Raw genomic sequence first — 27,896 nt, forward strand, 5'->3', positions numbered from 1 at the left:
CCCTGAAAGACCGTCAGCTTTTCAGTTCGGCCTCCGAGGGGTTCCCAAGGCTCCTCGGGGGACGAATCCGAGGTGCACGGCTTCGAGCACCAATGGCCTCAGCGGTACAGCTGTTTGCAGCCAGCAGGTAGCTGGAGGGAAACGCGGCGGTGGGCTTTTGTGTGAGACGACCAGCGAGGCTCTGAAGGGGCTACAGGAGGGACAGTCAACAAGCCCTCAGGTCTATTTGCAGAGAGGGTCCCATGGTGCTGCAAACGTGCATGCACTTCGCAATCTTAAGCAGGGAAGCTCCCACTGCTTGTTTGGGGCCCTGAGCGGATAGCGCTGCAGCCTTGAGGGCCTCTAAGAAGGCGTGAAAGTTGGCCAGTAAATGGGGAGCCTCCATTGAGGCGTAGCCTATGGGCGCATGCACCACGCCTAGCCTGTCTGCCCTAAACTGTATAGTCGGCTGCCTATATATGCGGATTGCGTGGACGGGGTCGGGTGTTAGAGTCCCCATTGCCACAGAGGGAATAAGATTGCGGCGTCCTGCAGCACAACACCTTAAACCCCTGAGCTGCAGAGTTGAAGGCCGCATCAACTGATATTCTGCCCAGCAGTACTCAAACACAGAGCGCCCCTATAGGACGATTCCAGTATGCCAGGCAGCCACAACTGCTCATGAGGGGCGGGCAGGCAGGCAGGCTACCCCTCATCCGAGATCCAGGAGACACTAAAATCCTTCGAAGGCAAGACAGCAGGGACAGTGTGTAGGGTAGTAGGGAGGGAAGGAGGGATGCTAGGGCGCAGCTAAGACTGCGAGTCGTTACCAAGAGTCTTTCCGTGAGCACTAAGGACGGCCATCATTTCCGGCGTGCAGATGATGGTGTCGGGGCCCCTTTTCTTGCTGTCCGAAAGCGATTCTACGAGAGCCTCTACACCCACAATATCCGCCCCTACAAGACACCGTCACACGCAAAATTGCAGCTGCTGCATCCACAAGGCGCACTTAGCCGTGGGCCTTAGGATTCTCAGGCGCTTTAACAGAAAGACCTCTGCGGCCTCAGAACATGTTCTCCCTCCCCTCCGCATTAACCCCGCCAATATCCAGCACTAGAGCACCGCCCGAGCGCGATCCTTAAGGGACGCGTTATCCCGTGAAAACACAGGGGGAGAAGAATTCACACTGCTCTCTCAGCGGGTTCAAGCCACACGCAGCCCTGCCCCTCAATAGAGCAACGATTCAATCGATCAGCGAAAATATCCGAGCACGAAGCAAGAAGCCCCTGGTTGTCGGCCCCGTTTTCTGTCTCTCTCTCTCTCTCTTTTCGCTCTCGATCCTTACCGGCTTCCCTAGCGGCCGCCTCATCTGAAGAGTCCACCAGAGCTGCAATTACACGGGGCCTCCGCCATATGCCTCCCCGCTTCTTCCCGCGTACTGCGCGAGCCCTTCCGACTCCCACCTCACGAGTATTCTCTTCATCCCCCCCGGCAGCTGCAGCGCCTCGGAGAAATCCCACTGCCTTGCTGGTGCCGCTCTGGAGGGAAGGCATAACACCATGCGGCAAAGTGACGAACCCCTGGACGCGCTGGGAGGGGCCTCTGCTGGCGGGCTTCCCCCCCCCATCTTTAGACCTTGTCCTCTTCAAGTGTACGTGCACCTCGATGGTCTCGTCAAAGCCCGCCGTGCTCAACAATTGGCAGGTAAGCAACGCGCAGCTCGGGCGCAGAACGACGCCCTCCCTGGGAAGCAGCGCAGCCAGCAGAGAGAGCCCCTTTCGGCCGGGAGCTGCCCGTGAAGCTTCCAGTCCACCATCATCTGCAGACTCTGCAGGGGCCCCTGGAGTCGTGGGGTCTTGAGGCTGCACGCTGCAAGAAACTTCGCCTCCTGAGGAAGAAGCGTTTGTGGGGACGCCCTGGGGACCTTTCGCGGGGGCCCCCCCCTCTACAGCGAGACGCAGAACACCCTCTGCAGCCAGGGCTGCCCAGTTTTGAAGAAGCCTTCGAAGCTCCGCTGCGAAAATAGCTCTGGGGTAAAGCTTCCGGCTTTGCGCCGTGTCTGGCTCCAAGGAAGACGCACTAGCACCTGCCCCTAGATCATGTGAGGAGCTTCCTCCTAGATCATGTGAGGAGCTTCCTCCTAGATCATGTGAGGAGCTTTCTCCTAGATCATGTGAGGAGCTACCTCCTAGATCATGTGAGGAGCTTTCCCCAGGGCCCCTCTCCCCTTCGTTGCCGCGCTGGAGACGCTTGAGGGCCTGTTCTACCGTCTCGGCAGCGGCACGCAGTGCCGCTCTGCGCATGTGCATTTGAAGAGACCCCAAGGGGGGCGCTGTCGAGCGCCGGGGGGCCCCTGCCTTGCGGTGGGGCCCCCCGGAAGATGCTGCCCGGGGCCCCTGTGCCTCCAAGGCCTCTTCGAGGGCTTTCTTTGCTGCCGAATCGGCTGCTTCCAGCACCGCCTCTCCCGCTTCGAGCTCCTCTAAGAGCTTCCACCGGAGGCCAGGAGGCCTCCTTTGCGGCTGCAGCCGTAACAGCGCTTCGGGAGGCATGGAGGCTGCGGCAGCTGCATCTGCTGCTGCTTTCGGCTGTCGGCGGAAGGCAGCTGTAGGATCCACGGGCCCGTATATGTACTGGCGATGCCAGTTGAGTCGCTTGTCTGCAGCCCTGCGCTTTCCAATGCTATACCGCGACTTGCTGGCTGCTGTTGTTGCTGCCGCTTCTGCGCTTGCCTCGGGAGCTTCGGGAGGCTCAGCAGCGCCGCTGAGAAGCAACTGAGCCTCTGGGGAGGAAGGGGCCTCCGAGGCAGAGGCACGCTCCGCGGAGTGGAGGGCTGCCGCTGCGGTGGGGATGCCGTGTGGCAGAGAGGGGCAGAGAAGGCCATTTACAAGGGCTGAGGGGGCCGGAGGAGGGCTCCCCCCCCCCGGGAAGGAATTCTGCGGAGGTGCAAAGGCCAGGCTACACAGGCAGCCTACGGGGGCCCCCAGGAGCAGCACAAGCACCAGAAGGGGTCTTCTGCGGACTGTTGGAGCGAGCAGCAGCCGCTGCTGCACGGGCCCCTCCATGGCGACCCTCCCAGAAGCCGTCGTCATTAGCCTCGCAAGCGGCACGGCGGGTGCAGCTGCGGCGGCTGCTGGTCTCTGCTTGTCGAGAGCTTCCCTACAGAGGACGCTGCGGCATCCCTGGATTTTCAAGGAGACAGCGGGGGCGGGAAGAAGTGGCGGGGTTTTGCGCGGCGGGAGACGGGGGGCCCTCCCGGGTGCAGGCACCGTCCACTTTACTGCCCGTGAATTGGCTCAGAGAGGCTACAAGCTCCGTCAGGAGAATCCCTTTACCGCCTGAGGCCCTTAGGAGGTACTCCCCGGTGGAGGGGGGCCTCCTAAGGGCCTCCTCCCGAGTCTGGGGTCCTGCTCTCCTGGAGCGGAGGGAGCTTCGGGTAGACAGAAAGACGGACAGAAGGACACATCCACACGGGAAGGAGTTTAAAAGTAAAGCTTGTAAGAAAAAAGCGTCTCTACTCGCGAGTTGGGGGTTTTCCCCGCGCAAACGCCACAGGACGCAGACTGCGCGGGAGCGAGCGAGGGGGGAGAAGGGGGTAGGGGCCCTTGGCTGGATCTTTTTCGCGCAACTCTAGGCGGATCTTCCGAAGGGAGGAGGGGCAGATAGTGCAGAGCTGACTAGCCGATTCACATATGAGACATGGTAGAAAGTGTGACTTGTTGGTTCATAATTTGCACCCACAACTCGCGGATAACTCTCTGCTTTTCTCCCGGGGGGCCTCGAGGGCGGGAGGGCCCCGGGGATCCCTCGGCGGCGAATCGGCTCCTCCATGGACGAAGAAAGAGGCGTGCTTTTTCAGACAGAGGCGTGATCTTTCAGAGAGAGTACTTTTTAGGGGCCCCTTTAGGAAAGAAGGAGGGGGGTCGCGCCTCAGGGGCCCCCGATCAGGCAGGAGTACCCTAGGTCCTCGAGCCGTTCGGCAACCAGATGCCTTTGTGGCGAGCTCTTGGGAGAGGCTCTCAGGCCATGATCCTGCGGCATTGCCCTCTGGCTTGGAGCCAAGCGAAACAGTTCCACGTGGGGGGGGGCCCCTGCCTCTTTTGGGGGCCTCCTCGCAGTTTATGTGGAGACCTGCAGGGCAGCGAGACCCAGGCCTCTACGAGTATCCTACCCTCAGACTCACTCACTCTTAATGCAGCACGCAAAAAAAACGGTGGAGGCGTTCAAGCGGGGAGCGGCCGGAAGGGAACTGTCCCTTGGTCCGCAGACATCCTCTTGCAATCTTCCGATAGGGCGCGCTTGCAAGCCCGCCTGCTGCCGCTGCCACATGCAGCCGTTTCTTTCGAGAGGGGCCCCTCCTCCGCGTGCCTTACCCATAGCGGCTTCCGAAGCCTCTCCACACACCTCCTAGCGGATCTTTCTGGTGCTCAGCTGCTGCAGACTGCCAAGGAACTCCAAGGCGATGCTGTCACGCAGGCGCAAGGAAGCATCGCAACAGCGGCCCTCGCTGCAACAGTGCAGCGGGCACTCAGAAAGAACGCGCCTGCAGACGAGGACGAGAAAGTCTCAGGGGCCCCTCTAGGGGGGTCGTGGAGACCCCATGTCCCTGTGGAAGAAGTATGGAGCAATTTGGTGTTTCTACTGCACGGCAGACTGCAGCAGCTGCAGCCAGAGGCGCTGTGCGAGCTTCTTGAAGTCTTTGCCGCTGTAGGCCCATCTGCTCTGCGCCATGGCATGCGCTCGCTCTTGTGCAGGGAGCCTGAGGTGTCGGCTGCAGTGTCTCCTGCAATTGCAAGTGCTCTGGAGGACGCTGCAGAGTCTGCAGAAAGGCTGCGGATCACGATTCGAGAGGGGTCTCTGGCAGGAGGCCCCCAGCTCGTCCCCGACATTCTTTCCGATGCAGAGGCCCTTCTGATCTCCCAGGCAGGATCGCTTGCCCTTACGGCCGTGGCAGCCGCAGTCAACGCCCCTCAATCGCTTCTGTATCCGTTCGTGTTGCTTCCAGAGAGGCTTCTGCAGCCTCGCATCCCTGCTGTAGAAGCTGCTCCCCACTGCAGCAACAGCCTCAGCAGCGCCAGCACCAATACTGGCGGCAAGGGCCTCCTCGTGGAATTGCTGGAGCCTCTGGCCGCGCCCTTAGGCCTTCTAGCGTCTGCTGCCTCGGGAGAAGGAAAAGCAGCTGCATACTGGCAGCTGCACGAGGCTTTAGGGAAAGGAGAGCCTTCTGTCCACAGCGACACGGCCTTCCTCCATGAAGCCGCGTGCTTAGAGTCCCTTATCGGCGTCTGGCATGCTGCACTCTCTTTGAATCATCACTTCGCGTTGCTGGCGGATGTGACCTTGCGGGAAGCCGAGGCCGCTTTCGAGTTGCTGCCTACAAACTGTGGGGTCACTTCACACAGTGCTCATTGAACTGCTTGTGACGCTCTTGCAGAATTGCCTAGCAGCGCATTCTCTGCTTTCTCTTCCTCCGAGGCCCTCTGCTGCCCGCCGCCGTTGCCTGAAGCCGCCTTTATGGGGGGTGGTAATCGGTGTATTGGCGGGAAATCTTTGGAAAAGCAAATGGGCTAGTACGTCTTTGTGGGCCCCCTCTGTGTTCGCAGCGCTGGTGCTGCTGTTACGCTGCTGCTGCATGCATCTCTCCGCTTCCTCCATAACGTATGACGGCATGCCAGCCCTGCAGCTCGCTGTCGACTCGACCAAGGCTCCCCCAAGCGCGAAGCCAGACGCGGCAGAAAGCCGTGGGGGGCCCTCTCAGCCTAGCGCCGTTCGCAGCATGGAAATGAGGGAGTCCGTTGCCCTCCTTCTCAAGACAGTTGAGCGGCTTCGCTACCTGGTGAGGAAAGGTAGTTGCGAGGCTGCGTCTCGAAAGCAGGGCTGTGAAACCACTCGCTGAGCATGCGTTCTTTTGGCATTCAGGTAGCTGCAGATTCTGCTGTCCAAGTGAATCGCGTTTGCTGTGTGGGATACGCTCCATGATTGCGAATAGGCGGCTCAACTACAACCGCTGCAGGCGCTGCTGGTTCTAGAGGCCCTTGCCCACCTGGAATTCTGTGTAAGTTTCCCGAGAGCATACCGAGGCCGGCCCCTGCTAGGCCCTTCCAACGCGCCACCTTCTTTCCCCCCCGCACGAACCCCCCTCTTTCCCTTCCGCCTGTCCCTGTATCAACCGCGTCTTTCCTGCGAACACGTTCTCCGTGTGCAGCAAGGGTCGCCTGGGCTCGGGCCTGTGCCCCTTGTGTTGCATGCGTGTACTTATGTATACACATAATATATACATATGCATATATAGTATAATGTTTACGTGTATGTGAGTATCAACAATCAGCCAGGACAAGCAGTCGACGCCCTCCTGGAGACTTCAGTAACCCGCCGAGTCTCGCAGCTTCGGTACGTTAGCCTTGCATCTGATGTATGCGGCTTACTGGCGTTACTATGGAAGAGCCCGTGTGAATCCACCGTGGGTGCTGCCCGCCAAGCTCACTAACCGTTGGATCCCTCCGAAGAGGCGGCGCATGCGCCTTGCGTGCTCCTTAGCAGCACACCAGGAGCACACACTTTGAGCTGGTGCTGCGCAGAGAGGCCCTAGTCTGGCAGACACCCGGCACAAAGGGCAGGCAGGCGGAAGGAGGTGGCCTTTGAGAGAGGGCCGCACGGATAAGCGGGCGGGCGCACATATGTCTTTGCTTGCGGAAGCAAGGTCGTGTATGCTCAGGCTCGAGGAGATCCTTGCAACTCTCCGCGCGCTGCGGGCCCTTGGAATCAAAGACGAGAGCCTTCTGGATGTGTGTGGGGTGGGGGCGGACGGCCAGACACGGCCCATTGGTGCAGTTAGCTGGTGGCATGGGATTTTCGTAGGGAGGCGACGCAAAGATGGGGGCAGGCGGAGGCAACACGGGATGGAGAGAGAGAGACAGAGGGAGAGACAGAGAGAGAGACTCTGCCTGCGTTTCGGTGCCCCACCTTAGTAAAGCCCTTATTGTGGGCCTTTCGAGAAAAGGCTGGCTTTTTTGTCGACTGCTCGCCTCCTTTGTGCGCTGGGGCACAACGATGTCTGTGTCTTCTCAGAAGAGTACGGAGCGACTTGGAGAAATTGCCAAGGGGGCTCCTCTGGCACTTCTCTGTGAGGCCCTCCAGCAACTGCACCACCTCGGATGCCGCAGCCGGGGGCTTTGGATTGAGGTGGGCTTTTTTTTGCACTACTGTTGGGGATGCCCCTGTGGCATCGTCTGCAGGACCGCCTCCTCAAAGTTTCCTGGTGTCTAGATGCCCCCTCCTGGTAGTGGCACACACAGTGCACGCTTGCTCCTGCACACCGCTCTCTCTCCGACTGGGCCCTTTCTCCCTCTGGTTTGGACGTACTCATCATTTTCCAGACTGCCAGCAGAGGGCAGCTATGAAGGACTCAATGCTTTTGCTGGTTGTATGCCGCTCTATGCATGAACCGTGCTTTTGGCGTTGCCCAAAGGAACCCCAGTGGTCATCCTTTGGTGCTGCTTTTATCATCTGGAGCGCCTTGCTGCATTCAGGTTGCCGGACGGCCTACTGAAGAACGTCTCGCGCTCTGTATGTTCTCACTCTGAAGGCTGCCCCCTTTGCCGTTGCGCCTTCTCGATATCTCTTTGGGTGCGGGGGGAAAGGCTTTTCTTGTGTAGCCTGCGCTGCCCTCGCCACATGGGTTCCCTTCTCATCTGGTCCTCCTTCTATGAGAGCGTACTCTGCACTGCCCTTTCGTGCCCTTTTTGATGCAGCGACGCAGCAGCGGGAGTGGCTGGGCGAGGCACTTGAGCGCGAGGGTTCATCCTCAGCGCGTTAGTCTTCCGTCTTGGAAGCCCCAAAGCCTTGGCTTCCAAATGCAATGTACCTTCGCGTCCCCCTTGAGGCCAGAGAAGCTTTGATGGAGCAGGAGACAGACGCTTTTTTTGTGCGTCGCACCCCTCCCGCTTGCGTACTACAGGTGTCCCCCTGCACCCAAGTGCTTTTTAGCGCAGACAGCGTGCACACATAGTGCAGCAGCTGCCTAGAGCGAAGCTTAGGTTGCAGTAATATTTTGTACCAGAGCAGCGGCAATGTACTGAGGGACGCGCGTGTGGCTGCTCGCGCCGTCAGAGAGCGTCACTGTGTTGCTCTTGCAGCTCGTCGCCCCTCGCTGCCCGTATATGGTCGCTCCCGCTTTAAAACGACTGACCACCTCTAAAATAAGCTGCGCTAGAGCGACAACACCACTTCCAAGGGCCCCCCTCTGCTGCACTAGGCATTATAGGGCGTCGCTGTGCCGAACCTGCAGTTCTTTGCCGCTCTTCCCACGATGCATGCATGCATGCATCGTGCACGGTCCCCTCTCTAGAGAGACTCAGTGCCCTCAACCCCCCGCGTGTCTCTTTGCCAGTCTCTACTCGCGCATTATCAACAGACTCCCTTCACGCGCACACAGCACGGGGCGCACGGAGGGAACCTATGGGGTACCTGAGGATCGCTTTTATACCGAGCCATACGGTGTGCCAGCCAGAAAGGGCACTCTCAGGATTCCAGGCTCTCTCAGCCCGGGCTGCCGCCAACCCAAAGCCCGCAAGGGCCTACCTCTAGCAGTAGCTGGACTTTTTACGGACAGGAGTCGCGGAAAACTCACGGCTGCAGTAGAAAGGGCCCCTCCCACCTACACAGAAATACACGGAGGAGGTTTCAACGCACTCCGCTGCCTACCAGGAGAGCAGGTAAGGCTGTCCGCTGTGGCCTCAGTAAAGAAGCGTGGCCCCTGCTGAGCGCTTGTACATGGTCAGGTTGCTCGTATCCGCAAGTGCAAGATGCGCATATGCAATCACTCCTATTCGCCTCCTTCCGTCGCCTCGCCCCCCTCTCCCCCGCCCCAAACTAGGCTAAACCTTTAATCTTAGCCTACAAAACCTTGAAAGCAGATGAGGAACACACCAGCCAGTGCGGCTCCGCCGCTACGCCTCTGTCAGCAATTTCAGCAACAAGGCACAAGGAAAACTTGGCTCCTGCGTGCTTTGGGGAGCAGGCGGTCAGCCCCCCATCCCGCAGGCCCTGCAGCCCTTCGGGTGCCTCCCGAAGCAAAGTTGTTTGGCGCTGGCTAAGGGCGGTAGGAAGGCTGTCCTGCGCCCATGCGACCAAGGGGAGCGGCCGGCCCCCCTTCTCTGCGGGAGCTGTGATGGCCTCTGTAAGGCGGAGGAGGGGGGCCCTCTTCCCCGGAGGAGGCCCTAAATCCCCAGCCAGCACCTCCTCTTCTCTCCTGCCCCGCTGGGAGACTTGCCTGGGCGGGCGGCTGACCCCTGCCCCTAAATTCGGCAAAGGGGCCCCCATAACGGCTCTCAGAGGACGGCCCCTCGAGGAGGCCCTTATGTCTGCGGCGCACACCTGGGGAGTCCCCGCGCCTCGCGGGGCCCCCCCCCCCGCCGCCGTACTGCGGGGGGGGCGCCGTCTCTTGGGGAGGGAAGGCCCGCTCTGGCCAACTGTCGTCTCTTCTGGTGCCCCCCCAGAAACCGCCTTGGTGGTGGGGTGGAGGGGCTTCTCCAAGGCCCCCAGCCCCCCCTTCTCGGCGGTCCCTAGTGTGTCGCGGGGGGCCCCCTCCCTGGGGACCCACAGCTTCGCATCCAAGCGGCGCCTGGGCCCCCACGTATCTGCCCTCTTGCATGTGGTGCGCAGGGGTCCCCCCATAGCTATCTCTAACTGCTCGGGGACTCCTGCTTCTATGTCTGCGGCGAGACTCAGAAGAAGGCAGCGGGGCGCCTTCCCCGGGAAGAGCCTCTTCTGGCCGTGTAGATATCCCGCGCCAGTCCCCATCGGGGGGTGATGCGGGGTGCGCGGCGGCCACACCCGCCATATAGGGTGCGCTGGAGGAGGGCGAGGCGCGCCTCCTCTTACTATCACTGTAGCGCCTCCTCTCCCATGAGCGGGATCGGGATCGGCCCTCCCCTTCATACCCCCTAGCGGGTGGGGGGGGCAGCCTTCCCCCGCCGAACGCCGAGGAGGGGCCTGCAGGGCCCCGCCCCACGCGGGGCGATCCTGGCACCCTGGAGGGCCTCTCCCACCCCTCACCGCGGGGGCCCCCTGGATTCGGCAGAGGCTCTGTTGCAGCAGCCGCCGCTGCAGAGCTCCGGGAGTAAGGCACGTCGGGAGAGGCCCTAGAGCTCTCCCTCAGGGAGGCCCCATGGTAGCCACTGTGTTTATACGGGAGGTTTTCGGAGCCCACAACAGTCACTGCCCTCCCGTTAATGAACGCGCCCGCGCCCCCCTCACGTCCGGGGTACTCCCTGCAAGGGCCCTCTTCCCGAATGGCCCCCCCTGCTTCCTTCGAGGGCCCCTCTCTCTGGGCTCCTCCCCTCCACGTGGGGGCATCGTACATGGCAATCCTCCTCCCCGAGTGATCCACGGGCTCCTTGCTTGTCAGCTCCCTGTAACCCGCATGCACGGGATGGGCCCTCCAAGAAGGCGAAGGAGAGCGAGACCGCCGGGGGACCCTCGAGGGTTCAGGGGCCCTGCCCCGCCCAGGAGAAGGGCCCCGTCTCGACACATACCCTTCGTCCTCGATAGGGGGCCCCCGGCTGTCAAGCGGAGCTCCCCTGGCACCCCGCAAAGGGGCCGATCCGCCTCCATACGGCTGGTGATGCCGCTCGCCGCCACTGCTCCGCGAAGGAGCGTGCTGGGCCCCCCCCTCTTCAGGACGGAGGAGAAAAGCAGCGGGCCCCTGTGGGGCCCCGCCCCCATGGCCGCCTCTCCCCCTCCCTCCCCTCAGAGGGGCCGCCCCCGAATAGCTCCCGCCACTCCTCGTAGGATAGTCGGGGCCCCTAAGGGCCTCTTTCCCCACCACCTCCGGAGGAGGGGCCCTCTCCCGGCCGTGCAGCTCTGGAGACCCAAGGGAAAGCCCCGGGGCCCACCTGGGAGCGGGGGGCCCTCGGCTTGGGTGAGGCGCAGGATAGGAGGGCCGAGGAGGCTGCTGCCTCAGCTGCTGTCTGGGGGGGCCCCCCTCTGGAGGCCCCCCCCACCTCGGGGGTGCCGAGGCTACCAGGGAGTCGAAATCCCCTCGATCTCGCTTTAAAGACACGGGAAGCGACCGAAGTCGCAGGCCCTCGAGCTCCCTCAGAGCAAGAACCACTGACTGAGAGTCGCAGTACTCCAGAACCCTGCAAGCAGCCGCAAGGACCCACGAGCAGAAAAAAGACAGCAGCCAGCATTGCGTGTGCATGCCGACGAATGGATTGCCGCAGCCGCCGCCAATGTTTAGAGCTATTCGGGGAAGAGGGGGAAAAGAAGGGCGAGTAAGCTCAAAGCCTCAACAGAAGGCCCATGCTGCTGCCGAGTTCACGAGATCCTCCTGCGCGCTCCCTCCCTGCCTGCCGCTATTACGCGCTTACCCGTATTTGCGCCCTCCAGAAAAGATGACGTTCGCGTAGTTCACTTCCCCCACTAAGAACACACAGAAAAGAAGCAGCACAGTACATTCTAGACCCCGATGTGCCCTAAAGAGCACGCCGAGGCAAAAAGCAGCCCGACTCCGCAAAGGGCTCTCTCTGTGCAGACGCTGCCGCTGCTGCCTATATGGGGGCTTGAGGCGCCGCCGCGTCTACACTGCTGACCTTTCCTGCCGAAATCCTTCAGATCCTGCCACTGAACGCTTGGGTCCAAGTTGCTTATCAGCTGCGCGCAGCAGGAAAACACCCTACCCCACGCGATCCAAGCCCTCCCCCAAGCACCTCAAACCTTAGCCTCTTCAAAAGCTTCCATCACGTCCAAACATACCACGCGGTGTTGCGTCCTGCGTCCACCAGGCCCAGGCTGATCGCTTTTTCCACTCCGTGAAGCCTGACTTTGTTGTTGCTGCTGCTCTTCCTCCTCCAGGTGCTGCTGCTGATTTTGCTGCTGCTGATTTTGCTCTTCCTCCTCCTGGAGCTGCTGCTGCTGGCTTTGCTGCTGCTGAGTTTGCTCTTCCTCCTCCTGGAGCTGCTGCTGATGATTTTGCTGATTTTGCTCTTCCTCCTCCTGGAGCCGCTGCTGCGGCGGCTCCTCCTCCACAAGGATCTCCTCGCCCCCAGGGTTGCCCATGCAGTCCGCTGCCTCTACACTGGCTTCGGAGCTGCGATGGAGGGAGGGGGGCCCCCCTGAGGGGGCCTCTCCCGACTGCGCCTCATGAACTCCAGCGTCTTCCTCTGCAGCAAATGCGGAAGCAAACACGCGCAGCACCAGCAGCCGTGGAGCAGCCGCCCCTTCTCCAAGAGACTCCTGGCATCCCCGAGATCAAACAACAGCAAGCAGCAAGCGGCAAGCGGCAAGTCAGAAGGGCCTAGAAAACGTACCTTCGACGTCGTGCCCCGCAGCGGGGGCCCCCTGAACCTCGGGGGCCTCCTGACCAGAGGGAAATTCCTCCTCATAGTGCAGCTCCTCTTCCGTTTCCATCTGCCAGATGTGCCGCTGTCTCCCGGGATAGCTTCTCCCTGGTGGGGCCCTTCTTGCTGCCCCTACTGCGGCAGCAAGTCGCAGGGAGAAGGAGCGGCAGGAGCGGCTGCCGGGGATTAAGAGACAGGAAGAGGGTCTCTGTTGCTGCAGCGCTGCCCCCGCAGCGCCTCGGCTGGAGAAGAAGGCCTTCCGCTGTGTACTTATATACACACTCACAAACGCCAGAAGAATCGCCGTTCCTTTGCCTGCCTATTTCCGTCCGACGGGAGGGGCCGCAGAAAGCCGTCCTTGGAGAAGCAAAGACAGCAGACGGCGTGCGCGGGAGCTCTGCGGCTTTCTGTCTGCAGATGCCACTTCTGCCCCGCACGGCGAATTTCGTCGTTAAACCTGGCCCTTAACACCAACAAAGGGAGGCTAGCCTTGAAATGCCCAAGGCTTTCGCCTGCAAACGCTTCTTGCTGCTAGATATTGGGCTGCCGCTGCGGCTGTTCTGCTGCTGCTCCGGCGGCTGCTGCACATGTGTTGCTGCTGCATGGGGGCCCTTCCTCGTAGGAGGGAAAGCGACGCGGAGCAAGAGGAGAAGAGCCACAGCGAAAGGGGCCGAAAGAACACGATGTAAAAATAACTACAAAAACATCGATGCTGCTGCTGTCACTGCTGCTGTCGCTGCTGCTGCTGCTGCTGCGGCCCCGCCGGTGCTGCTGCTGCTGCACCATCAATTCGAATTGCAGCAGCAGCAGCAGCAGCGAACCAGCCGCAGCCGCAGCTACGACTTGTATTCTCGCCTCTCCTTCTAGAAACATAATGCGCAAAGCCTGCTCCCTTGAATACACCCACTGGCCCGCGTGTGGCTTCGAATGCGCTTATCTTTCTTACTGCCTGGAACGGCTGTCCTTACACAGCAGCCGCCACTGCCGCAGCCGCCGCTGCCACTGCTGCTGCCGCTGCAGCTTCGCGTCGAGCCCTCTTCTCTTGCTCTGTGTTGGGCCGTGTTTTATGTGTCTCCCGATCCTTTGGCGCTCAATATATGCCGCCGTTCCTGCCCCCGGGGTTCTGAGGGTTGTGCAGCTCCCTTGAACTACGCTGTCTTGACAGCGACAGCAGCAACCGGTACAAGGAGTACAAGCCGACAAACCAAGCCCTCTGGAGCCAATGAGGGCCTCCGGAGGCGCTCTTCTGTGCGTTTTCGCGTGCTGAGGGCCTTCGGACGCGTCATCCGTCATATGAAGAGCAGTAGCGCGGCAGGCATGTGTCGCAGCTGAGCCAGCTTCCAGAATGACGGACCGCACTCAGGAGTTCCTAAGCCTCGCCGGTGTAGGGCCCTGGCCCTTCCCTCCCGTGCCTACCCCGCTGTGGGAGGCTCTCAAGGACCAGCTGCCGCTTGAGCAGCAGCAGCTGCAACAGCAGCAGCAGCAGCAGGCTGCAGCCTTAGCGTTCACGTTTCTTGCCGTTGCGTGCAGCTGCCAAAGAGAACTCGAACGCGTGCAGCAAAAGCTGTATCGACGAGCCACCCGGGGAAGCTCAGGGGCAGCAACAACTCCAGATAGTGTCGGTGCCTCCCGCGACCAAGGCGTGAGCGTTTCCTCTTCTGAATCTGTGACGGCGGAGGTGTCTGAGCTGCTGCAGTGCGTGCGGCAGCAGCAGCAGCAGGCGCAGAGGCTGGAGGCTCTGGGGGACGATGTGAAAGACTTGGTGGCTCTGCAGCTGCTGCGGCAGCAGCAGCTGCTGCAGCCGCACAAGCAGCAAGTGGAGCTGAGGGATGCGCAGGCCCACAGGCACACAGTGTTAAGGTCTCTGTACACCTCAATGCAGGAAGCGACAGCCGAGTTGCGGCGACGGGAGATTGCTGCCCTCAAGCAGCAAATGGAGTGCACGCAGTATTTTTCTGCTGCTGCTGCTTTTGGCGGGGGGGGGGGGGCTGTTAGCGGGTCTACTCGTTCCGCCGAGGGGTCTGTTGCACTTACGGCGGGTATTTCTGCAGCGGAAGCAGCAGCCGCTGCAGAAGCAGCAATGCGGATCCAGCAGAAGCGGCAGCAGGCGCATCTGAGTGAACGGATGCGGCAGACTGCAGCCGTGGAAGCAGAAGGCCCAGAGCAACAGCAGCAAGAGCAGCAGCAGGATGTCGAGTTGTTGGCTGACGAACAGCAGCTGGTAGCTACCCTTGCTGTAGACAATGTTGACGTTGTGGTATCCATTCAAAGAAAACTGCAGGAGATCGTGCAAACAATGAACGTGTTTGCTCTCAAGGTTGCAGAACAGGCAGAGGCTTGTTACGAGATAGGGTCGCTAGCTGATGCGGCGGTAGCCAATGTGCAAGGTGCAGAGAAGCAGCTAGCCACAGCGCTCAGTAGAAATTCCAAATTCAGGATCTATATCGTTTACGCATTCATTGCCATGGGTTTCCTCCTCGTCTTCCTGGACTTCCTCAAGTCCTCAAGCCCCTACCTCGTGTGATTTGGGAGGCAGAAGGATAAAGGGCCATATTAAAATGTCGCCCTAGAGGCCTAGCCACCATTTTTTAAAGATCAGATGCGCCTCTTATGGGGTACAGTGAGTGCTTGCAGTTCAGCACTGCGGTGAAACTCTGACAGGGGTCTCTGCGGCCTCCTGCTCCGGAATTTGAAATGCAGCGAGATGATTGTTGCCTTAGACGCGGCATCGCTAGGCGCGCAAGAAGACGCCTCCTTGTTCATTCGTGCCCCTTCAACCGCAATCTGGTGTATTGTAGCTGGTGGCGCGTTCCCCTTCCATTGAATGGCCGCTAGGCTGGGGCTCTTGGTGTTAGAAGGCCCGCTATACTGGCTACCCTTTACGCTAAAATTCGTTAGGGTGCACAGCGAAACCGCATGTTCCCTGATTTTACTAGTTGCATCTGCCTGGTAGCAGCAGCGCTGAGGGGCGGTGTGCTCTTGAAGCTAATTGTTGTGCTGCGCACACAGAAGCAGCTCTACGGTAGAATTCCCTAGTTTCCTTCTTTCGTTTACGGCATTATAGTTTCCTATAGAGGACTGTGGGAGGCCCATTGCGAGGAGGGGGCCTAGGGGGAGGGAAGGGGGGCAAGTGGCGCCGGGTGGCATTTCGTGTGCCCTTCGTGGGTAAAGCCCACAGCAGTTTGGCGAAGCAGATGAAGAAAAGAAGGGCCAAAGGAAAAGGGGTTTTATTAAGAGGCGCAATATCAGAATAGAAGCTGAAGGGCCGGAGTTTCCGCGCTACAGGCACCGTACGGTGAGAGGGGGCTCCTTGGGGATGATGACGGCTTACGCTACCGTGTAGTGGCTGGCCTTGGGCCTCTCTTGCATGCAGCTCGCGTTTGTTGGTGGTCTTGCTTCTATGCCCTGCTTGCTGCCACCCCCAAACGTCCCTCATTGAACCGGCTCCCTCTTTTCTCCTTCGCTTCGGGTCCTCTGCTTTTCGCGCCCTCGACAGCACCACAGCGGCAGCAGCTGCAGTTTCACCCGAGAGCAGTGCTGGTCGGGTTGCTGAGCTGTACATTCTGGAGCATAGCGTTCTAGGGTCTGCCTGCCTCCTTTGAAAATGCCAAGCAAGAATGCCAGGCTTCAGCAATGGCTCAACTACAGGGTCAGAGTGGTGCTCCAGGTCTGTCTCTATTCGTGCATGCGGCGTAGTGGCCGAGCTTCACGGTCTATCGTACCTTCTGAGCATGATTAGTTCGTCTCTCTGTTCATCTAAATATTGTGAAAAGCACAGAAAAGGCCTAGGGAGCTCCTAAACAGGCAAAAACTCCCTGGGGCCTCCCTGGCGGGCAGCCCTCCTGGCATTCCGAACGCTAAAACCTGCTATTGTGGCTAGTGGCTAGCTGTTTCTGCGTCTGCATGAGCATCCCCGCTTCCTCCACTTGTCATGAGGCCCTCATTGAGTAGCCTTGCGCTTGTTGTGCCTTCTCCCCCGCCTGCTCACGCCGTGCATCACCCCACCTGCGCTACTGGTGCATTTCGTGGTTTCGCCTTCTTTTGCAACGTCTATATCCCGCGTTCTCTTTCCGTGAAAGTGCCTCCATGCACAGACTGTGTTCGGCTCTCTGCAACTTCACCCTCTGCAGCGTGCTCGCCAGCCTTTTTTTCGCGCCTTCTCCGCTCCCTCCCTCTTCCCCCTCCCCATTCCATCCCCCCTCGCTTTTCTGGTTTCCCCAAGCATACAGGGCCTCATCTTGCAGTTACGCGCGCCCCTAGGCCCTTTTCTGGCTTGAGTGCAACAGCCCGTAGCTGCCTGTTCGTTGGCTTGTCGCGCCGCCCTTGCGCTTTTTGTAGCACCTCGCTGCTGCTCTCCGTGTGTGCCTCTGTATGTATGTACCTCTGGCTCTGTTGGAGCCACCGTGTTCTTGTCTCTTGCCAACCCTTAGCCGCCGTTGCAATCTGCCGCCTCTGCAACTCTCTCTGCCGATCTATAGGACTCGCGCATGTTGGTGGGCACCTTCCTGGCCTTCGACCGCCATATGAATGTTGTACTGGCCGACACAGAAGAATTTCGCAAGGTTCGCACCAAGAGCAAGGTTGACGGAAAGGGAGTTGTAGTGGAGGAGAAGGAGCTGAAGCGAACTGTTGGACTGATTCTTCTCAGAGGCAAGCCAAGGAAGACCCTTGCACAGAGGCTCAACGCGCGGGAGAATGGGGAGAGTGCAGGTGCAGTTTTTCTGCGATGCGAAGCAAGAGCCCACGCCAGCTTTTTGCAGCATGCACAGACACCCTGCGGACGCCGTTGCCTTGAGGTGTGCTGCCTCTGCGTCCTCCTCTCGTGCCGCTGATCACTACACGTTGTGCGTAGCGTTTCCGTCTGCCTTCCCTTTCTCAGGGGAAAACATTTGCACCTTCATCGCAGAGGCCCCTCCCCAGCAGCAGTCGAAGCGCCCCGACGCCACACTTGCGGGGGCAGGGCGCGGTATCCCTGCAGGCCGGGGTGTCCCTACAGTGGCTCCTCTGGGTGCTGCTCCAGTTGGTCTGGCAGGGCCTGTGCGGGGGGTGGGGGCCCCCGCTCCCCATCAGATGATGGGGGGGCCCCCAATGGGCCGTGGCGCCATGCCGCCCCCCGGATTGCAGCCGTCGATGGGCAGCGTGCCGCCCATGATGAGGCCTCCTGGCCCCATGATGTAGAGCGAAACGAATTGAAGCGAGACCAGTAAAACGCGAGGGAAGAAGGAGGGGACTGGTGTCTGTTTCTTGCCTGTGGTAGGCAGAGCGCGGCAGCGGGAAAGGCTTAGGAAGTCTTCCTGGCACTCCATGTCGGCGGACGCACTGCGGCAGCCGCCAGTCTGGAAGGCCCTCCTGCTGCTTCTAGCAGGAGGGCCTGGGCTAATGTCGTGCGAAGGGGCATAGTATTGTTCGAGGGAGAGAGATGCGACAGACAGCGCGTGGCCTAGGGAGAATAGGTGGGGGGGTGTAACGCGCGTCGCTAGTAGCAGCCCGCGAAGACTTGGGATTCTGCGGCCTAGTCGTGAGGGCCCCCCATCGTGAAAGAGGCCTCCTTTGTCTTAGGGAGAAGCACTTTAGCGATTCGTTTAGCCTGAAGAAGGCACCGAACTGCGCTGGGGCCCTTAGGAGGGGCCTGAAGCCCTACTGGCCCCCATGGTGACACCTGAGGGCGAAGCGCTCGGGGCACCGCCATCTTTCCTGCCTTTCAGACATGTTCCCGGTTTACGCCTTCTCAAGCTTTTCTGCATGGCGTTTCAAGAACTCCGCTAGGCGTGTAGACGCAGCAGTCGTGCGCTTTCTGTGGGGTCAGGAGCGGACAGAAAAGGCGAGTAGAGGAGCAGAGGGCGAGCTAGAGCCTTGATTCCGTTTCTCAATGATTCACGCGGGTCCGTAGGAACTACGCAGTCCCCTAAGAGGGCCATGAATAAAAGCCGCGAAAGGGGCAAATGTGTGCACCAAGCGCAAACTTGAGGAGTATCCTACCTCGGTGTTAAGCGAAACGTACTTTTAGTACACTTATTCCTTATACGCATTAAAGGATCCAAACGGGGCCGCTATGCCACACACTACTTTGTTGCAGTCGCAGCTGCCAACTCTCTGGGGTGCGCATGCTATAAGGAATGCTAAGTGGCTTCAGGCTTACACAGCGGAGTGCCTCCACGCCTCAGGACGGCGGCTATCACCCAGCCCACACAAGGGCTACACGACACTTTAGCTCTCTCCATTGCCATAATACTAGGAATTAGTGCAAAATTGACTAATTGGTTGGTCTGCTCCTATACTTTATTGTTGCGTTGCAGCGTTAGCTCGATGCACGTTGCACCGATCCTGTGTGCATGTGCTCCAGACGCTTTGTCAAAATAGCTGTGATGCGTGAAGTGCTTAACTTGTGCAGCTATGCGTACTTTAGCTCTTACCACTCTCCTCTTGTGTCAAGAGCTCTAATGAGCACGGGAAGGGAAAGGGTGAAGCTCTAACGACAAAATCTCCATAACATTTTACAAATTTGTATTGAACCTGGAGCTGTGTGTCTTCCTACAGGCACCGTAGATGGAGTGCCACAGTTGGTAGCACTGTATAGTTCAATGCGATCATCCATTGGCTGTGGATGCAATGGGATGTCGCACCGCCACAAAACATTTGTCTATGTTCGATTTAGCTACTTGACAATCCACCAATCTTATTTTTTCCATGCGCACAGTCTTAAAACCAAGTCAACCTCTAGCGATGGCACTGGTCGGTGGCACAACGCGTGCGGAGGCGGCAGAGGCTTGCAAGCTGGTGTAAAAGCATTAGCTCCACAGCTGGTACAAAATCATGACTTGTTAGCCGGTATGATGTGTATAGCTGTGTCGATGAGGTTATGCTACCAGAGAAGCACGACAGCCGTAAGAATGGGAAAGAGTTTAAAACTTTATGAGCCTGCTGGACATCAACTCGCTTTGCAATCCCTAGATGATGGAAGAAGACTGCTCCTTCCTACATGCTTATTTAAAGCAGGAGCATGTAGGCTGGTCGCTCTAGTTCATGTAAATGCAGTTGTCGGCCTGCACGGATTCCTACAGTTCAAGCCTCCACACGAGCCCTGAATACTCGGGTTGTGCCGAGATGAGCTCGAGGCCCAGCTTTGGAAGAATTGAGATAGCTGAAGAGGGGCAATTTCTCAATCCATCAATATTTCGAGACGTTTGATGCCTTCGTTCGCAGAGGCAACAACGTATATGAGCAGCTGTTTTACCAGTGGCTAGTCAAGTCTTTCCAAAGTGTCGCTTTGCTGGCCGCAGGATGGGCAGCCACTCAGCGATTGAGCACCTGACCAGCAGCGCATCCACAAATAGTCCACTAGTTGAGCTTTCAGGAGCGAATGAGTACAACCCCTGCATTTATGACTGAAAAGGAAGAGGCACGTCAGGTGAAAGAGCTATCTCAGCATGGTCTGTTACGTGTACGTTTGATCCGTTCACCGTAAGATAACCCTAGCTATGCCGTCTGTTGCCCAGTGGCGAGCCAGCATGCAGCCAGATTTGCACTCTATGACGTTTATTGTGCCGGAAGACGCTAGGAAGAAGTGGTGTCTGGTCTCCGCAGCAACGCATTTATTCTTCATGATAAGCAGTGTAGAGTGGGTGCTTCGGTAAGGTGAGGCAAAGTGCCTATGCGGGTGGTTCCTTAGTGCGGTAACGAAAGACACTACAGAGAATGCATTTTGTCTCAGTAGCTCTGCCACTGGTCCTCTAGGGGAAAATTTTATTGAACTTAAGCCGAGAAACAACAGGAATGCACAAAGATCTAGGGGGTCTCGCTGAGTGCTGAATAACGGCGAGCTTGCACCAGGCTGCTCGCCTTCGGGCCGGCCAGCATACGATTGAGCTAACGTTGGGGTTAGTTTCAAGCTAAGCTTCGTCGTACCCGATGTATGTACGATAGGAAGAATAGATTGAGCGGCAGGCATATGCTTTGCTGAAGGCAAAGTGCAGAAGTCAACCAGCGCGTTGGGCATGACACTTTCCTAATGCCAGAAAAGGATGGAAGGTGGCGCATGTACATTAGCTCAAAGTCCCTGAACACGATCTCTGCAAAGCAAAGGCTTTAAGTACTCCATATTGGCAAATTTATGGGCAAACTACGTTTATCCACAGTGTATTGGGCATGTGCATTCACAGACGCTTTATTACAATTGCAACCGCCCTTATGAAACGCACAATACAGCCTCTCACAGTCGCCCTCAGGAATTCGGATATACTTTTATTTTGTTGAGACTTGTAAAAGGTCCGGCCAAGCTGTAGCGGCAAGCTTTGCGGAATGTTGATGAGCCAACCGACGAGGGTGGCTGCCCACACGGACGAAGGCGTAGTCTTCAGCCGAAACGTTCAAACACCTATAGCACTTACTGCGTGCGCTTCAGTTGACGCGGTACAAGCACTGACATGTGAATGTAGGCAAGTGTACCATTTCCGTGATATCAATTACTTTGCGGGAATCCCGCTTTCAATTGCAAGAATATTGCCAGACCTGGTAAAAGTGAAGCAATCAAGTCATGGCCTCTAACCTTCTGCAACGGCAAAGACGGTGCAAAGTGCTATCGGGTTGTATCATATTACTGACATTTCATTACTGGGTTTGTTCCGTGTGGTGATCTTTATAATAATACGCAGTTTGACGCCTGCCCAAAGGAGGGTGACGCCGCAGCAGGAACGCATATCGGCCGCCTCACACCTTTTCCAATAACCGATATGAGTGACGTATCGGTGGGTACTGTTTTCTCCGAACATGCTACAGATTCTCCACAACAACGGGTTGTTGGTTTTTATTCTCGTTGCTTCATCAAGACAGAGGAGCGGTATACAGTGCAAGAAAAGCGCAGAAACTCTGCGCACTGTGATCAGGCGTAAAAATATGGGCACTATAATCTCTTCGTCATTTCGCTGCCCAGACCGACCTTCATCCTTTACTGTACCGTGCAGGGAGTTTTCAGGACTTAGATATTCGGAGAGCCGCTCGCTGGCTTGGGTGCCTCGTGCGGGAAGACTTGAAAAAATGTATTTTGAGGAAGTCAGTAACGTGGTCGCCGACGCGGTCTCGTGACACTTCAGCGATTCACCAATGTGCGGCGCATCCGTTCGTGTCTCGGATTACTCACCGCGTCTGTAAAGATCGTGTGTGCCTAATGCTTTTGACACCCATGCATCCGCTACCGCTGCCGAATTTCAGAGCAGCAAAAGGTACAACCCTAACAAGTGAATGATGCCCTGCTGTGATTCAGACCACGGCCGGGATTCCATCACTTGCACATATTGACTTTGCTCTGCACTGTTGTTTTCACAAGACACATGATGTTACTTCAGCCCATAATACACTTAAAAGGCCCTCACGATTCTGGTGGCCTGTGCATCCTTTGACAGGAGAGTACGCACTGCCATGCTCATGATGTAGACACCCGAGGCAGCTCGATTTGCCTACGCCCGGCAGTTTGCAAAGCATTCAGCCCCTAAAAGAAGCTAGACTGATCTGATCATGGACTTTGTTGTTGGACTGCCGGAGCTCAGAGGTCAGGTCGGCATCTACGCTGTTGCCGATGGGCTTAGCATATATGCCCTTTTCAGCTCCTGGTGCCACTTTGCCAGGGCTCACAAAGCTGCTTAATTTAAATTTGAAATGTTCGGAAGCGCGATGAATCCATCAGGAGCATCTTTGTGGATGGGAATCCTGCTAGTGCGCTCTTTTGCGCCTCTAGGAATTCCCTACACAGTGACCATATTATGACAAATGCGAGCCACCCTGAGGCGGATGAATAAAGAAAAAGCATCGACCGTGGTCTTCTGAAGTACTTGCGACTCTATGCTCACAACATTCAAATTGCTTGGCCGGTTTGTCTTTCCTGTACTGGGTGGGTGTATAAGACAACTGTACCCCCATCTACCCATTGTTCCTCCAAATTTGCGGCTTACAGAGAGGATTGCTCCTCCGATTCGGGCCTGTTCTCGGTGGTCCGGAGTTAGCAACCGTCCTTTGTAGCGGAGGGAGTGAGCAAAGAGCTGGCAACGGCATGCCGGTAAGGCGCACAGCTTGAGAGAGACAAAGACAGAACCACGATCAGTGGCGCTCAGCAGTGCGTCTCGAGCCTGCTTCTCTGTTCCTGATGGGTAAACAGGCTATTAGAGGTGCACTCGAAGGTACAAAACGAAGGTTTCATCGGCTAAGTGGCTAGGGCCGTCCGTCATCCACTAACAATATCCTCTCCTACTTACTCAGTCGATTCTTCCGAGAATTGGAGGTGCCACAAAAATAACGACATTGGCTTCTTGCAGAAGTTTTAAGATTATTGAAAGTATTCGCGGACTTTTCCGCAACTTCAATTATCCCGTGTGGATGCGAAAGATCCACACGGTGCCGTGATGGTGCTAGATCTTAGAGCTGTTGAGTTTTGAGGGGACAGCAAAGGGGAGTTCTGGTTACCATAGGATGGGGAACGGCAACCTCGTTGGTTGATGGATTAGACCTGCGGGAGGATCTACGGGTCTGCGTAGGTAGCGCCAGTCGCCAAGGATGGTATAACTCACGCTTCCTGATAAATTTCCTTCCCCAGCGCACGTTCTCCGCCTTGAGTAGCTTTCAGCGTTTATGAGTATTGATTGAATGATTTTCAGCTATCACCATTCAGATCAATGCATAGGCACTCTCAGGTATATTGACTTACATTCTTCCTAATGCCTCTTGTGGGGGTTTGAAGCCGACTACGCTGCATGCCGCTGCTACCTGAATCTGCTCGCGGACGCTACCTTATGAGGCGTGGAGGCACTGTCGCATTAGTGGGCACCTCCTTTTCCTTCATTCATCTTACCTGTCTTCTGTTTTCTCGTAGCAGGACGCCCACACATGTCAGCTCTTCGACGACAGCGAGCCATTGCGTCACCACGGTCGTGTTGGTATGGTCCCTCCATCGTTCCTGGTTCATATGCATGTGTTTATTACTATTGACCTCATTTTGATGGTTAGTGCGCTCTTAATTGTTCTCAGTCGCACCGTTCCGCGCTCCTGTCCACCAGGGGAGCAGCGATGGGGCAGAAACTGTTCTGCCATCGTGCATGTTCCAAAACACAGATACGAAAAAGACGTGTGCTCTGAAGTGGACGAGAGGATAGAAGATATAACGAGCCGTCCCACACTTAAATACATCCTATTAGGGCTCCATCTACGGTCTCCGTAGGGCGACATTTCACTTCAGACTCAAGACAAGCCTAATAAAAAGTTCTTGAGTGTTTCTCAAGAGAACCCCCGCCATAAACTGCCCGCACTTTTCAGAGTCCCCGAACAAGCAGAGAGGGACGACTGGCATGCGTGTAGTTGCCCCCCCTAAAATAAATTCACAGCTGTTTCACATAGCGTCTATCGCGCGGGTACTCAACATTACACCTTCTTGTATCGACTTGGCAGTGCGCTGCAATCCATAAGGCAAAAGTACCGGCTAGGCAAAGCAATAGCCAATTATTTGCCTATTCTTATTCAATATAGCTTGTGCAGTAGAAAGGGGCTACGTTCACTACACGCTAGCAGTACTGTGTAGAGTCCAGGGAAAGCGAAGGGGTGAGAGTGAGGAAGCTCCTTGGACCAGGTACTTTGGAATTTTGTGCTTAACTTTCGTATCGGGCATGGGCTAAGGCTGTGCTTATGGAGACCACTGGAAGCTCCAAGAAGGTGACGTTTTAGAACATACACTCGTGGAAATGTGGTATATGGCACTGATGCTCTGCTTGGTAGCGATTTCATTACAGTAAAACCAAATCGCACGGTGAATGGCATGGTAATTTGCGGCATTTAAAGCTGTTGGTGTAGGTATATATGTTTGTACATATGCATGTCCTCGCTGCGGTAAGATGTAGCATTCTGCACAAGAGGATGCGTACAGATGGTATAAGCTTTCCTCAGCAAAATCGGGATATGTAGCCACCCAAATTGCAGAAGCATTTCCGGTAAAGTCGGTTTTAAATGTAAGTAAGTCGAGGAACGACTGTTCTCACGAGTCGCTATTTCGGCGTCCACACTCAACGCTGAAGGTGCGTAACCTGTGGGAGTGCCTCAAAAATCCTCAACCCAGCGATATCCTCGGTTAAACGCGCAGGATATCATATCTCCTTTGTATTTTGAGAGAGCCTGCATCGAAAACGCTTGACTGATGCAACACTCAGTGCCCTTCCTTCACAGTATTCTAGCGCATTCCACGCCCTGGAGTGCACGTGCTCCTGCTGCGTTCCCACGTTCTCATTGCGCTTCTCCGGTTTACTTTTCCTAACTTGTTTGAGGTGGACAGGCATTCATGCAAAGCATCTAATGCTTTTGCAGTGGAAGGGGCATGTAGAGTAATCATAATGACCTTTCCGGCGCCGATGCTTCCAGCCCGTGTCTCTTCATGTAGGGCTCCTCTGAGTTTGTCTCGATCTACCATACAGATCTTGTTGCTTTTTTTGGTTTTTGTGGTGCCTGATAAAGCGGAAATTGCGACTGGTGCTAAAGGCGTTGAGCATAGGGTATCACTACCCACTGCAGGTTCTCAACGGGGGGATGCTGTGGATCCAACCGCCACAACGGTTGTTGAACCCGTGCCATCTTTGGAGGCTGATGATTTTTCAACAGCGTCTCTTCCTCCTCTGTCTGGCTTGCCAGAAATCCCTTCCGAGGAGCCAGAGGGGCAAAAGGCCGAGGACCTCGTAATTCCGCGCACTCGTGCCGAAGCCGAGGTCGAGGCAGCAAAATGGGTTTGCGGTGCCAGAACAGAGCTGTATTTCTTATTCGCAAATCCCGTCTCTGGCAGCCGTCTTGGGGCCAAGTTTCTTCAAACGCTGCCAATGGGAACGGCGACAAGTGGCTGCGTTGAGCTAAAAATTTTCTCGCAGACGGACTCGCAATCCGAGCACTTAGGCATCCAGCACATTATACAAGCAGTAGAGACTGTTAAACAGCTACGGTCAGCGGAAACAACCCAGAATGGCTCGTCGCCTGCTTCCCTTGTACCACTGGAGAAGCGGGTAAGGGTTATAGCGGTGGGAGGAGACGGCGCCTTCACATGGATGATGATGGCTATCTCTAAGGCAGGAACTGACATGGAATGGGTGGCTTCTGGCATTATTCCCTCGGGAACAGGGAACGACTTGGCCCACACCTATGGATGGGTCAATGCCGGTTTCCCCTCACATGCTCCTCTCAGTGACAAGAAGTAAGGCAGACATCTTGTTGAAAAGGGTGCCAAATGCACTATGCTAGGGTGCATTAAGCGCGTATGTCCAGACCCTCTCGTCTGCCCTCTGGGTCTCTTGATCTCTTCGCTTCACCTCGTCTTGCATCATTTGCATCGGCCTCCCCGGAGCCGTGCACTTTATTGCCTAGGGAATCCATTCCTCGAGTCTTACTTTGTACGTCTTTCTGTGCCTCTAATCATGCGGCTCAGCCCTGCAAATCTTTCTCTTTGGCCTGTTGCATCTGGACGCCTTGACGTTCTTGTGCTTTCCGTGCTGAAGTCCTGCTGTCCTTCACTGCGGCATACGTGCTGCTCGCCTTTCGGTTGGGTTCGCTGTGGATTATGCCATGTATGTTCATTTATCTCTTCCCGATCGTCATGTATGTGTGCGCGCCTATGCGTTTTGTGTACCCGCTGCAGCCGGGTGTACATGCAAACATGACTCGTGCCCCTTTTCTCTGTCCTGTGGGTGCCCCCAGTATTCAAAGATTGCTCTCCACCCTCCGGTCCTCCGAGCTCTTATTTCATGACTTTTGGAAAGTTACGGTCGTTACGGATTCCGAATCCGGCAGCTTTAACAAGTGGAGCTCCAGAGACCACAGATCAGTGGTTTTAGGCAGTGACAGACATGGAGGGCGGACCACGAAACGCTTCATCATGAGCAACTACTTTGGGATCGGGTAACTCATTGATATATATATATATATATATTCGTATGTATAACTGTATGTGTATGTACACGTAAATGGAGATTGACCCCTGCCTAAGCTGGTTTCGTTAGTGCAGCTCAACCTGCACGTGCCGGCCATGCACATTCTGTCCTTGCCTGCACCCTCACTGGCATGGGTTTGAAATATCCTTGATGCTTGTCGTCTGTGGTCCTATGGGAATTCATCTCTCAGCATATGGTCACTTTCTCTTTGCCCTTACCCTAGTTCCGTGAACGCTCGTACATACCGCGTTATCGACCACTGTGCCTGTTGCCGTGCACTTTTTGTGCAATTCCCCCTCCTCTTTCAACTGTGAACTCTTCTTCGGACTGACCATTCCCAATTCATTCTCAGCTTCTTGTTAATCTCAATCCCATTCACATATGTGTGTGTGTGTGTGTGCCTCTGCTACTCCCACTGCATAGGTTCGAAGGTTTGGTGGGCTCGGTTTTTGACCGTATGCGTGGCAAGTCTCGTTTTTGGAACCGTCTAGTGTATGGCCTTCTCTTCTTGCGGTTTGCGAGCACGGACCTGGAGGTCTGTTCAGCCATCGATACCATATACACCCTCAGAGCCAGCGGTCTTCTGGCTGTGCTCTCCAACAACCCGAAGTACAAGAAAGTGCCTCGACTTATGCGTAAGGCATGAAACTCGAGGCACAAAGGCAACTGCACAGATTATTGGGGTGGAATAAGTGTCGACAGCACGTTTTCAGTGTTCCTATGTACAGTGTTGTGTCGATTAGACTCTTGCTGCAAGTTTATTCATGAATGAGCATTTGCATTTCCTTTTTCAGTCAGTTACTTTCGACCTTCCACCTGCGTTGTTTGTGTTGTCACCAGCGTGCGTTTCTTTAACGTTTCTCAACACGAGAACCATTCTTGGAGGCCTCGAACTGTGGAGGCCTACAGTGAAAGTGGGCGTGCTGCCCCCTGCCGACCCCGCAGTTTTGCCACAGTTCGAACATTTCTATCACCAGCTGTTGACCGCGGAATCAAGCACCGGAGACGGCATGCTCGAGGTGCTTTCTATGGAGTCTACGGCAGATTATTTTAACGCACAAGTTGTAAGTACACCTCGACTAGTGGAAGCTAAAGGGAATCAAGAGGAGTTGGGCTTAGGGATGGCACATTGTTTGCTTTTGGTCCCTTTCAAAACCCCAACGCTTTGCTTTGTACGTTCTGGGCGAGTGTACGTTCAGGTCGGCGCAAACGCGGCGCGACGAATACTGCAAGGCTCTGGCCCATTTATGCTAACATTCAGAGATAACATCTCGATGGCCATCCAAGTTGACGGCGAGTTTTACCTCTGCGAAAACATTCGGAGCATTTCCATCCAGAAGTTTGGTTCTTACGGGATCCTCAAGTACGCTGGGCACAATGAAAGTCAAACGTGAGCCTTCAGCGGTGGCACAAGCAGTGCATTCGTCAGGAAGCGGAAACTCACTGTTGTGGATGTAAAATGGTGTAAAGCATAATTGTCTACGCCCAGGACCGCAGCACTTCCAGTTTATTTATCCATGGACCTGCATTGCCGACGGATTTATGTAACGCGTGAAGCGTCTATTGGGGTCTAAAGAGACAGACCCTTCCAGTCGCACACTCACAAGAATGCATAGAACTCTGAATGCTTAGTCCATTT

At 56.4% G+C, this 27,896-nt stretch overlaps 4 protein-coding genes across 4 annotated transcripts; 2 read left to right on the forward strand and 2 right to left on the reverse strand.

Annotated features, from left to right (window-relative positions):
• Window positions 1–205: 205 nt before the first annotated feature.
• On the reverse strand, window positions 206–4,353 carry LOC34620632 (trans-splicing factor Raa3, chloroplastic). The gene is made up of 9 exons (XM_026334667.1): window positions 4,350–4,353; window positions 3,732–4,107; window positions 3,335–3,604; window positions 3,087–3,135; window positions 1,904–2,726; window positions 1,812–1,867; window positions 1,325–1,754; window positions 810–935; window positions 206–528 (listed from the first exon to the last, which is right to left on the reverse strand). The coding sequence occupies exons 1-9, from the start codon at window positions 4,351–4,353 to the stop codon at window positions 206–208; spliced, it is 2,457 nt and encodes an 818-aa protein (XP_026190452.1).
• A 4,518-nt stretch (window positions 4,354–8,871) lies between these two features.
• On the reverse strand, window positions 8,872–12,387 carry LOC34620629 (cleavage and polyadenylation specificity factor subunit CG7185). The gene is made up of 8 exons (XM_026334669.1): window positions 12,288–12,387; window positions 12,049–12,140; window positions 11,734–11,958; window positions 11,571–11,631; window positions 11,349–11,400; window positions 10,957–11,117; window positions 9,399–9,969; window positions 8,872–9,226 (listed from the first exon to the last, which is right to left on the reverse strand). Exons 1-8 carry the CDS (start codon window positions 12,385–12,387, stop codon window positions 8,872–8,874), a joined length of 1,617 nt encoding a protein of 538 aa, XP_026190454.1.
• A 1,275-nt stretch (window positions 12,388–13,662) lies between these two features.
• On the forward strand, window positions 13,663–14,841 carry LOC113146648. The gene has a single exon (XM_026334641.1). The coding sequence runs from the start codon at window positions 13,663–13,665 to the stop codon at window positions 14,839–14,841; it is 1,179 nt and encodes a 392-aa protein (XP_026190426.1).
• Window positions 14,842–24,679: 9,838 nt separating this feature from the next.
• On the forward strand, window positions 24,680–27,651 carry LOC34624442. Its single transcript, XM_026334670.1, has 5 exons — window positions 24,680–25,524; window positions 26,025–26,225; window positions 26,681–26,892; window positions 27,098–27,321; window positions 27,457–27,651. The coding sequence occupies exons 1-5, from the start codon at window positions 24,680–24,682 to the stop codon at window positions 27,649–27,651; spliced, it is 1,677 nt and encodes a 558-aa protein (XP_026190455.1).
• The last annotated feature ends 245 nt before the right edge of the window (window positions 27,652–27,896 follow it).

Source organism: Cyclospora cayetanensis, unplaced genomic scaffold, assembly GCF_002999335.1.
Source record: "Cyclospora cayetanensis isolate NF1_C8 unplaced genomic scaffold, CcayRef3 CcayRef3_contig_47, whole genome shotgun sequence".
NCBI classification, from domain to species: domain Eukaryota; phylum Apicomplexa; class Conoidasida; order Eucoccidiorida; family Eimeriidae; genus Cyclospora; species Cyclospora cayetanensis.